Source organism: Cupressus sempervirens, chromosome 1 (genome assembly GCF_028749045.1).
Source record: "Cupressus sempervirens isolate cs-2001-9-10 chromosome 1, ASM2874904v1, whole genome shotgun sequence".
In the NCBI taxonomy this organism is placed as follows: domain Eukaryota; kingdom Viridiplantae; phylum Streptophyta; class Pinopsida; order Cupressales; family Cupressaceae; genus Cupressus; species Cupressus sempervirens.
The window spans coordinates 351,490,603-351,503,083 of NC_143118.1; the positions used below are offsets into that span (position 1 = coordinate 351,490,603).

The 12,481-nt window shown below is 37.5% G+C and overlaps 1 protein-coding gene across 1 annotated transcript in view; it reads left to right on the plus strand.

The window, feature by feature from the left end:
• LOC149577678 (protein PSK SIMULATOR 1-like) overlaps positions 1–12,481 on the plus strand; it is a 153,751-nt gene that overhangs the window by 61,509 nt on the left and 79,761 nt on the right. The window contains exon 5 of the mRNA XM_089825000.1: positions 11,152–11,245. Coding sequence (XP_089681126.1) covers positions 11,152–11,245 — 94 coding nt within the window. The remainder of the gene's footprint in view (positions 1–11,151; positions 11,246–12,481) is intronic.

Here is a 12,481-nt window from a genome sequence, read left to right on the forward strand (position 1 = left end):
TTGGGAAATGCTCATTGTTTGAGGTACGATAAATCTATTACAGTCGTACGGTACAACTCTAGAAGGTGTGTGATAAATTTGTGAATGACATGCGATACTTCACCTTTCGTTACATGATGCTTTTCTGAAAGGGGTGGGATGAATACCAGTATCGCACGACACAATGTTGTATTGCGTGCGATAAAACTCCTAACTACTTGCAATGAAACATAAATCAATGTTTCATTGTACAATTTGATGCTCTAAAGGGGTATGACCAAATACCTAGGCTAAAGACAAAACACCAAATGAAACCCAAGTATAAATAAAACCTCTAGACCAGGGAGGATCAGAAACACACACCTCAAGGAGATAGGCACAAGATAGCTTCAATACATCAAAATACTTACAATAACTCCATCTAACATAATATTTACTCCGATACAATTCTAGTCTATCTCAGTGATAATACAACATGGAATATAACATGTGCATCAAGTAAACGCGTTAACCACAAGTAACATACATCAAAATAGGATTGAAGATTCCAAGTGAGGATCAAGCTCTTATCTCGAAGCTGGAAGAAGATTGTCCCTGTACACCGATCCCCTACAATGGTGTAGGTAGTAATGTCTCCCTACCATGTGGGTCTCGTAGGCCCACCCCACTGTACTCATGGAGATAACAACCCGACCATAGTCACATAAAACAAAAGCATACAAGGCTATAATACGTGCTAAACAATGCATGACATAACAACTTTATGGTCATGAAGGCAGTCTAGTACATCATGTCACTAGCCAAACACGCTATAGGATAACTATGTAGGGACTACTTGATGTGAGTTTTATTCCACTACAACATACATAATCAAATACTTCATGATTCAAGAAGAAACACCAAACACTCAATCCTCTCTTGATATAAGGTCATTTCTCATGCTAAGCTTGCAAAGTAAGATCATGAAATGACTTGAAGGTTCCTTCTTAATCGTGGACTTCACTCAATTTTATGATGTGATATGTTGATTATCAACTCTTCCACCTCTAAAGATTTGTCTCTACAATATGCAATGAAAATGTAATTTGATTTTGCAACTTTAACTTCTACTACTACCTCTACCTCTAACTAGGAATGGAAGGAATCATAAATGTGCTTAGACTCTACTAGGTGTAATATCACCAGTGGCTCCACTCCCCTAGTGCAAGCTTCTAAGGGATACACATGATTTTCACATCAATATCCTCTCTCCAATCCCATCATTTGGATGCAAACCAAAGATTGAACATCAATTGAAGTTAAATGTTCATTGACTTACCATCCAAGGCACCCTTACAATTAGCAAGAGACTAGTGGCCCAAATTTGTTTTAGTCAAAGAAGTAAACATCCACATAACTTCCACTCAACTAAACTACCTCAACATGAAAAGAAATCTACTCCTAGTGAAAGATTGAGGGAACCATGCAATACTACAAAGCAATATTAAATAATCCACTATGAAAAGTCAACAATGAATTATCCATTACTTTGAAAAGTATTATAGCAACAACTTCATCAAGTCTCTCCCTTGGCTAGCCTATTCTACTCTAGCCTTCTAATTTGTAGCTAATCTCCTAAGCTCCTCCAATCTACCCCCCTACAAATGGGAAGGCCTTGGTCTTTTATAGTAATTCTATTACAACGAAGGGCCAAGATTGAATCAAGGTCAAGGGCCGAGATATCTTCCCACAAACCCTAATTAGCGTTACCAAATTCATTACTAGTTACACAAAGGCACCAATTTATGGCCCAATAGGAAAATTACAATGATTTTGATAGCTGATGAGAAAATAGGACACTTGGCACGATTTGATTGACTGTGCTTGAAATTGAAATTTTTTAATTGGAGGCAAACAATTGCCACCTCATCAGCCTTATCCTGTGCTTGGAGTCTTGGCTTGTAGAGTATTTGGAACGTTTGTGATTTTTACCATCCTTTGAAATTTCCTCATGGAATCGACTTGAATCACTTGCATCTTTGTAAACCCATGAGCTTGATTTTTCTTGATTCCGCCTTGAATTTGAGGGTTGATAACCTGATCATGAATCCTTCCTTATCACTTGAGTCCTCAGGCTTGAGCCATCTCCTTGCAGTATCCACTCGAAGTTTCGAGGCCTTGATCATCACCTTGCCCTCTAGCTTCTTCTTGCAAGTGTGATGATGGAGGGTATGTGCACCAATAATGCTACGATTTTTCAAGAATTTCCAAGAATCAATTTCTATCCACTGTTCTCCCTCTTGAATTCACCTAGCAAAACAAAGGAGAAAGCATCAAGTTTGTGAAAAAATCTGAAAAGTAAAATCACATCAATAAACAAGATTCATCCCATTTTGCATTAAAATTCAATTCTCTCACAACTCTACCCATTCAATTGGTCTCGAAGTAATTCAGATTTCCATTTTAGATCATCCAAAGTTAGCCATCTTAGTGGTGATTATCCCCAAATTTTTAAATTTAATTGCAAAAATAAAATCACCACCCTTGGAGCTAGGGTCACCTTAACATCATCAATCTCAAATTTTCATTCTTAGGAGGAAAAGTATTTCCTGTTGAACAATTTTAGTGAAATTTCCAGCAAGGAGGAGATTTTGGAAGATGCAAAATCTCCACCCAAGGGAAGATTTTGGAAGATCCGAAATTTCCACCAAAGGGGGAGATTTCAGAAGATCTAAAATTTCCACCAGGGGGGAGATTTTGGAAGATCTGAAATTTCCACCAGGACTTGGTTCTCACAAACTTTGTCCCCTTTTCCAACATAGAAGCCCATTTCTCCTGAACCAAAAATTTCACTTTCCTCTTGGACTTAGGCCACAAGAATCCCCCCAAGTGGTGTCAAAATGCCTACACAAACCCGAGATTAAAACTTGCTTCCCAATGACCCAAAATTGCTCAAACTTACTCTAGACTCGGAGACTTGCAAAATAATGTTGCCAATTAAAACTACCTAAGTCAACTACTCCAACTAGTTAAAGCAAAAAGAGGGGGTCTGGGGCAATGGTGTGAAAACCACACAACATGACTCTAGTGGAATGTAATCACTTGGCTTGCATTGGCTAGAGCTATCTATGGTGGTATGCTCCCTCGGAGACTACATACTGTGTCCTTGCCCCAACTTTCGTAGAAGATTGGCGATAGTATAGACATTGTGTCGTTGAACCAACTTGCACATGGAACTGGCTACCGTACAGACACCACACCCTCTTGATGACTTCCTTGGACACTTGATGACTGTAGAGATGTTCTCTTATCTTTCATTAAGTTTTATTATCCCATGTTTATTATTTGGTTATCACTTGTTTATAACCTCTTCACATTACTTGGTTGGCCACTTCTGGGCCAAGTTACGCGAGAGAAGCCAATCCACATGTCTACCCTCCATACCCATCGTCTTTACACAATGAATGCCCATGCAATATCCCAACCCAACCTCCAAATGAAGAATCACTCAACTGACCTAAATTCAGGAGTTCAGGTTTGACAAGATGTTGCCATATGCACGTGTACGTGGGTGGGCACGACCAACTCCACAAAATATTAAGATAAACCAATGCAAGGGTCAGATTTGAGAAGTGCAACAGAATGTCCAAGATGAGTAACTCACTCAATTGGGCATTTTGTTGGGAGTACAGATTAGACACGAATCCCAATGTCCATAAAGTGAAATCATAGAAAGAATTGAAATGTGGAATACATTCCATTTCCAAAAACCAAACATACACTACAAAATCTGGATGGCAGGCATAATGAGGTGATGAGAAAAATGCCCAAAAATTAAACATCTCGGAATTCAATGAAAGTGAAAACCCACTTCTAAAAAGAAGTCAAACCTCCAAATTCTAATAAAATTCAAGCTACAAGCTCACATGCAAAATCTGACAGCATAACTATACCACAGCTTACAATTCACAAAAGCCATAAAATCTTCATCCCTATCCAACCAATCGAATTGAAGCATGAAAATGGAGGGGGAGACTAGTTCTCAGCCTCCAACCATTTAGCAATAAAAAACGGACATAATCCAATAACATCCTTCCAATAACACACAAATCATAATACATGTCCAAATACAAAATAAACTAGATATCATTATAAGGCAGTATGTTACATCACTAGCATCATCATGTGACATGATCAAACTCAATAGTAACACATCTAACATCTACCAACTATAATACTGGTAATCAAAATAGTGTGTAGTCATTGAAGCATCTCATAATGCAAATAAACATGTACAATCCATTAAAGTATATCTCAGGTAAAATTAATGATGGAACAAAATGTAAACACAGGAGGCACTACATATTTAGTTCCTTCATCATTTTGTAGTTTAATTATCATAACTATTTTATTTCCTTTGTGATTTAGGGTAAATAGGAACTCTTACCAAGGAAGCTAAAGGTTCATTTGAAACCATTTGTAGTTTTCAATTAGTGAATCTCATTTTTCTAACTGGTGGATGGTATTTTAGGAAGTCTCATGTCTTCCTAGGTTATTTGTTTCTCTTGTAAATATCCGTGGCACATAATCTATTCAAGATAAAGTAACATGCTGGTCTCAATTTAAGGCTATTTGAAGAGTTAATCAAGAAGTCTAATAGACTATATGGTAGAGAATTGCAATGCTAGAATTGATTCCTTATAGACGTAAGGGTGATGAAGGAGAAACTTGGGTGTAAGGGCAATCTTGCATCACCCAAAAATATTTCTATTTGCAGTTTTGTGTTTTTCAATAAGGGCTATTCTGGTGCAAAGCTGCTATTTGTGGAATCTTGCTAATTTCAATAACTTGGTCTTACGTGCTCAGATTGTTGCTAGTTTCAGTAAGTTGGTCTTATGTGCTCAGATTGTTCGTATCTCATGTGTGGAAGTTCATCTTAGACATATCAACTTGCTAGATGGGTTTCATTGCCATATCATATGTATTAGTGTAGTAGCAGATTTTCATTATGAATTTTGGCTATCCAAACTTCAGGCACAACAGTGAAGGCCTAAATGGGCTCTAAAACAAGGTCAAACCTTGACCGATGGATGCTTGTGCATTTAGATGTTGTAGAACTTTCTCTGAGGATTCCGAAATGGGGTTATATAGTCCATCAAGTCAACAGTTCATTAGTTATGGTCTTCAGAAGTGGGCCATAAGAAAATGTAATTTGAAAATTGTCTTGAGTCGATGCTATGTAATAAAGTGTAATAAAATAATATAATATGCGGTGGGTTGGCCTCAAGGGTTACGCCTTAGTGTTTAGAACCTTCTAGTGGTGAAAAATGCCAAAATAAGGAAGGTCTCTAGGTTGTCTAGGGTAGTTCTGGGTGTTAATCGCAGCCTATCTTGCAAGCTGTTCTAAGGAAGGCGCGCATGTGGGTTTGCAAATTGTACTCTAAATTCTTTAATTCCACACTTGTGGAGATAATAAGCTCATACTTGGTTCTCTCAAATTGTTGTTGCTTCTCCATTTCTTTTGTGTGCTTGTGGTATAAAGGGGAGCACCCTTCATCAAGTGGTATCAGTGTGGGAGTTTTTGAGTGTGTAAACAAATCGTTGACTGTGAGGCGGTTTGCACCAAGATTGTGGTTGGGTTGAGCGTGTAGATAGATCACCGATTGTAAGGCAATTTGCACTAGGGTTTCAGTGGAAGCACAAAAATGCCTCTACAAAGTGAGCTTGGTGTTGAAGGTGTTACACTTGAGGGCTATAGAGCCTTGCAGTGACAAATGCAAGCATTGCAAGAACAAGCACATAGAGGGATGAATCTTGCCATAAGAGATGAGAGTGAGGATGATAGAGAAGGATAAGGGCACATTGAATAGGAAGAAGAGGAAGTTTTGAACCTGGAAGATGAAAAGCTTTTTAGGGCCATTTCCAAGATTAGAAAAAGACCAAAGTTTGATGTTTCCACATTTTCGAGAACTCTTAATCTAGAGGAATTGATCAATTGGATTAATGAATTAGAAGAAAATTTCGAGTATGAAGATATTGAGGATCTTGATAGGGTCAAGTTTACGAAGGCCAAATTGAAGGGTCATGTGAAGATTTGGTGGTAGGAGATTCAATTGGAGCAAAATAGAAGAGGGAAAGATAAAATCACCAAATGGGATCAAATGATAGCTAAATTGAAGGGATAATTCATTCCCATGGATTGCGAGCTTGATCTATTGAAGAAAATGCAAGGGTTGAAGCAAGCAGGAAGATTTGTTCAAGAGTATACAGAAGAGTTCTACTAAGTTCTCATCAGAATAGACTCTGCAGAAGCTGATAAGGAGAAAGTTGCCTGTTATCTTAATGGGTTGAGGCCAAGTATTTTGGAGGAATTGAGTCTAGTCCGAATGAGGAGTATTGAAGAGTCATACCAATTTTCCCTAAGAGTTGAGGAAAAGCCAAAGATGAGGTTTGATAACAAGAACGATGGAAGAGGTCATGGTGGAAGATCTGACGGACAATCTTATGGAGGCCGAAATGATGATCTAAAAAAGAAGGACGAGGCTAGCAGTAGTAGTCAGATTCGAAGGGGAAACAATTTCGATCGTTTCCATGATTAGAATAATAGAGATCAAAGAGGAAGACGAAGAGGGCAAGGAGTTGGTAGAGGAGGTTTTTCGTGGAACCTGATTTCATTGTGGAGAAGGACATAGTGCATTTGGATGCCCCAGTGCCAAGGATTGGTAGGAGAACTGAAGGCCAGACCATAGTTGTGCATGTTGGTGAGGATGCCAAATCATCACATTTTGAAGATGCTAAAAGAGGAGAGGTTCAAGTTAACATAAGAGTCTTGTTGAGTGGTGAGAATGAACTTGGTCAAAGAAGCTGCTTCGCACAAGGATCAAATGTGAAGATAAGTGTTGTGATGTGATCATTGATGGTGGTAGTACTAACAATCTGGTGTTAGGCGAAGATGGTCACAAAGTTAAAACTCAAGAGGCAGAAACACCTGCGTCCATATCATATTGCTTGGGCGCAAGATTATTGTAAGGTCATGGTCAATGAGCAGTGCATAGTGAAGTTGAAGATTGGAAGCTACTAGGATGAGCTGCTTTGTGATATCATACATATGGACATATGCTATATGTTTCTAGGTAGGCCGAGGTAGTTTGATAGGCATGTTGTACATGATGGGCGTGCAAATACCTACACTCTAGCAAAGGATGGAGTGCAACATAAGCTGAAGCCATTGAAGGATATAGATGAAAATGTATTTAGCGTTGCTAGAGTATGTTTTGTTGATGGAACTAAGTTCCTAGAGGGTATGAGGCGTGAGCATGTGTTTTGCTGCAATAAAAAAGTATGGTAAAGAAGAAGTCGAAGAGGTGCCTACACAAGTTGCAAATTTGTTAGAGGAATTTCCAGATATTGTATTTGATAATGTCCCTGATGGATTACTGCCAGTAAGGAAGATCAGTTACTAGATGGACTTGATTCCAGGAGCCAATTTTCCAAACAAGGCAGCGCACAGAATAACAGCAACAGAAAGTGAGGAATCAAACAGACAAGTGTATGAGTTGTTGTAGAAGGGGTTGATTCAAGAGTGTTTGAGTCCATGTGCTGTACCAACAATATTGGCACCAAAGAAGAATGGAGAATGGAGGATGTGTAGAGATTCTCGAGCTATCAATAAGATCACAATCAAGTACAAATTTTCATTGCCACAGATGGATGATATTATGAACTGTTTGAGCGGAGCTGAGTATTTGACAAAGATAGATATGAAGAGTGGGTACCATTAGATTTACATTAGATAAGGAGATATGTGGAAGACTTACTTCAAGATAAGGGAAGGATTGTACAAATGGTTAGTCATGCCTTTTGGGCTAACCAATGCACTGAGCACTTTCATGTAGCTCATGAATGAGGTATTGAAGGAGTTTCAAAGAAAGTTTGTCATTGTTTATCTAGATGATATTTTGATCTTTAGTAAGACATTAGAGGAGCATTTGATGCATATTCGTAAAGTGTTTAATAAGTTGAGGGAAGAAAAGTTGCTGATAAATTTGAAGAAGTGTAGTTTTGTGAAGGAGTTGGTGTACATGGGATTTGTGGTTTCAGCAAAAGGTCTAAAAATTGACCTTGAGAAAGTGAAGTTGAATGACCTACTCTAAGGAGTGTGACTGAGGTGAAAGATCTTTTCATGGACTAGCAAGTTTTTGTAGAAAGTTTATTAGAGGTTTTAACGTTATTTGTGGACCCTTGACTAAAACAATGAGAGGGGATATGAAAAAATTCAAGTGGACTGTAGGAGCAGATCAGAGTTTTTATTTGTTGAAACAGAAAGTTACAGAGCAATCTATTTTAGCACTTCCAGATTTTAACAAGGTGTTTAAAGTAGACTGTGATGCTAGTGGTACTGCAATAGTGTTTCAAGTAGACTGTGATTGTAGTGGTACTGCAATAGTGTTTCAAGTAGACTGTGATTGTAGTGGTACTGCAATAGTGTTTCAAGTAGACTGTGATGCTAGTGGTACTGCAAAAACCAAAGAGTGCCAAAAGAAAGTTTAGGAGGGTAATAGACCTTGTCAATGATGAAGATACTTGGAAACTGTAGACCCTATCAGTGAGAAGAGTGAAAACAAAGTCATAAATAAAAATTTCACGTTGAGCAGAATTGACATTTGTCATGCCACTACCTCTGTCGAAGCTTTGGCCAAGAGAGTAAAAGTGGAGGAACAAAACATCCTTGAGTTATTGAGATAGGTAAATTCTCTAGTGACTTTCATTTGGTCTATTCTGCATGAGGGGGATGCAAGCTTTGAACAGAGCACTACAATTCGCATTGATGGGTTGGATTTAATAAATCAAAGGGAATCAATAGAGCTCAAAATGTTGGTGCAACAGTAGATTAGTGGGTGGAGAAATTTGTAATACATGCTGTATTCTCTATTCAGGAGGACATGGAATTGTATTCTTTGATCACTGAGAAACTAGACAAATGGATGAAAAACTTGCAGTCTCTAAGAAGGGAATAGGGAAATCTATCAGTTATCTTGTTTGAATTCCAACAAATTGCTAATATGTCCCCTGCAACTACAATATGGCAAGTGACACTGAGGAAACCTATTGATTCCAAGTTCATGACATGGATAAATACATTCGACTGGAAACATGGGTTCATGAAGAAGCAGCGCAACACATAAAAGAAGTCTTAGCCCAAAAACCCTTAAAATGCTGTTGTATATGCATACCATATCCACGTACTTGTACCTGTATCTGTACCCAATTCAGCAACTTAGATATATTCCTTTGTGTTTTTAATTCATTGTATATAATCTGTAACAACCCTCCATTAATGCGAAAATTCTAGATTCTTGTTCGAAGTCTGAGGATATTAAGGTCAAAAGAGAAAAGGAGAGGTAAAGTTGAAGTGTTTTGTGCTCAACAGAGTAGGAAACATATTGTAGTTCCTAGAATATTTAGATTATTGCAAGTTTGTTTCTTCTACAGAGGTAAGATGAAGGTTATTTAAAGGTGATTTTCAAGGTCACAACAAAGCCATTATATGAAATTTGTATATGAAATCCCTACGAAGAAAGGAAAGCATATAGTGCTACTCCAATTTTACTTTAAAATTGTTCATGTTATGTGCTCCTTTGGTTTTGACCTCATGACCTCGCTTGAATAAACTGAGTTTTATCTATAAAACTGAAGCTGATTTAAAACTTTTTTTGGTTGTTCCACAGCTCTATGAAACTTAATGATGAACTTATTTTATATTTAATTGAACTCTGATTGTTTGTCAATCTAAGTAAATTGTGGTCTCCCCAGTCAGTGTGCAAGATCATGTTTTCATGGTCTATGTGCTTCAAGTAATGCATCTGTAGCTGATGATTATTGTCACAAGCCTGTTGCAAATCAAGTGGTGATGTTAGAGAAAAAATAGGTAAAACAAGCAGCATGTAATGATTGACATCCATAACACATTTCATACCCAACTGTTTAAGGTGAATCTATGGATGATCACATGTGTGCCAATTCAATCTGGCATTAATCGTTGGGGCAGCATTCTCCTAATTCCCAACTCGGAGCCAGAGAAGTATGCTAGGTTGGACTCAATATAGATGGAAATGGGCATTGTTATCTTTACAGAACTGATCTAGCTGCATCTCGAGCTGCTTGTCAATTTTACATGCGTTTAGGGTAGACACTCCTTGCATCTATCTATGCTTTTTAAGCTTTCTAAGTAACAAGGCAAAGAAAGGAAACATGGGCAAAGCCAGAGCCTATATAGACCCCTGATTGACCTATTGATCTTTTCCGCACCCTACTGTTCTTTGGGTTGAAAAATTCTCATATAACAATAATCTCTTGGTTGGAGGGAAAGGGCTGAAAAATATCTGGAATGAAACTCGTTCCAATAGGCTTGATTTCTGTAATGTTTTTAACATTCCAAATATTAATTTGAAAATCTATGCATGCATTAGTGATAACTTGAGTCACCCTCAACCAGAAGCAGCTGGCAATTCACAAATACTTGCTAATTTTATGCCTTTCAGAAGTGTGAGAGCTCCAGCTTCATTATGTGATTTTGAACTGAGGAAACAAGAACTGCCTTTGTGACACAATCCATTTTGTGACAGCTGAAACACCTTTGCACTGGCAAGCTGTAGAAAACATTCCTTAAGATGAGGCTACCTACTTCTGAACGTCCTGTTCTTTACCTTTGAATTACAACATTAGTGGTTGAAGCAAAACTAACTGTTTATAAAGACATAAATCAACAATAACTAGAATATTGTATTTTACAATTATCAATCTTGCTTTCTTGATGAAGGGTCTGCTTGTTAGTAGTTGATGACATATCACTCAATGTATATAAAGCATTTTTAACGTACTAATCAAGATCTGGCTAAGAATTTGGATCACCTACCTGTGTCCAGTTTTCACCTCTGCTTTATATTTTGGTAATGTAACTCATTATTGGCAATGTCGTTTGATTTTTCCATAATAAGCTGTGGACCAAATACTTGGTGATGTCCAGAGACTGTGTGGTGTTGAATAGGGTGAATTGTATGCAGGAAATGTTTCAACATTATATTTCAGCAAACCAAGATGTTAGTGTTCTTTGTATAGATTGTAATTGTGGACAAAAATATACATTGAGATGTACATTATGTTTATTATTGACAGACTTCTTCTGGTGTGCAGGAATTATATCATGAATTACATGCCTTGGACAGATTTGAACAGGACTATCGACGCAAGCTACATGAGGATGAATCTTTAAATTCATCTCAGAGAGGTGTGAAGATGATTTGTGACCATATATGCACAATGCCCTTTGCTTTGTTGCCATGTCTCTTTGGTATTAACATTGCCAATTGAAGTGTAATCATTTTGAAGTGTAACCATGTTCACATGACATATATAAGATTCAACAATCTTGAAGGTTTAGTCATTTGGGAGGACCAAATGCTTGTGCTTTATAAATTGTGAATTGGCTTTAGGCTATTGCTTTAATTGTATGCTGCCATAATATCTTTGTGGATGAAGGAAACATTTGTTTAAACTGAATGGATAATGAAAATGACAAATATGATTTGTAGTATTGTGTTTGGTGGTATGTTGACTGTATTCAAGTAAAACTTTGCTGGTTTAGTACAGTGATTAGTTATTGTTTATGTTACCCAAAGTTTTTGGGACGGGGATGACAAATGACAGGGCCCCTGGGGGATGCATTTTTGGGAAGACAACTTTTGTTTTGGCCAATTTTGGGTATGGCTAGGGGATGTCTATATATAAAATATATGGAAAATTCAAAAAATATAGGGATGCTTTAAATATTCACATGAAAATATGAATAAAACATGCATATATACATTATATTCATATGAAAACATGAATAAAGCATGTATATATACATTTTAGAACCTTCAACATTAACATTTGTGTTCGATTGATGCCCTTGTTTGACCACAAACATTGATTAGTATTGATTAGTCTATAGTGTATTTGATTGATGCCAATCCCATTGATGTTTATTTTGAGCCCAAGCATGCCAGTTTGAAGGAGTATGAGTAGTTTTTATCCTAGAAAGTATGACTCAGCTCAGGTTTTACCCCTTGCAGACCTGGTGTGATCTTCTGGGTTCGATTCCCTACATTTTTTGGCTCTTTTGTTGCTGTTTGATGGTGCGGGTGGTGTATGTTGCAGATGAGTATGTTGGGAGATGTTTTGGGAAGGTATTGAATGGATTTTGTAGCTGTTTTGGTCTGCAAATAGTTGAACAGCATGCCTGCAATTAGGTTTGAGCTTTGCACAGTGGTTTCCAGACTTGACATTGATCATTTCAGCACTTGTTCGCAAGTAGCTTATTGTTTCTTTCTGATTGGAGGATATTTGATCATATTTCTATAGCATTCTATTACTATGATGACCTACAACAATTTCTTAATACACTACCAGGTTTTGGGTGTTTCTGAAACTGATTACCATGTTGTTGTCATATTTCTGATTGTTTGGCTATGAATAAGACCTG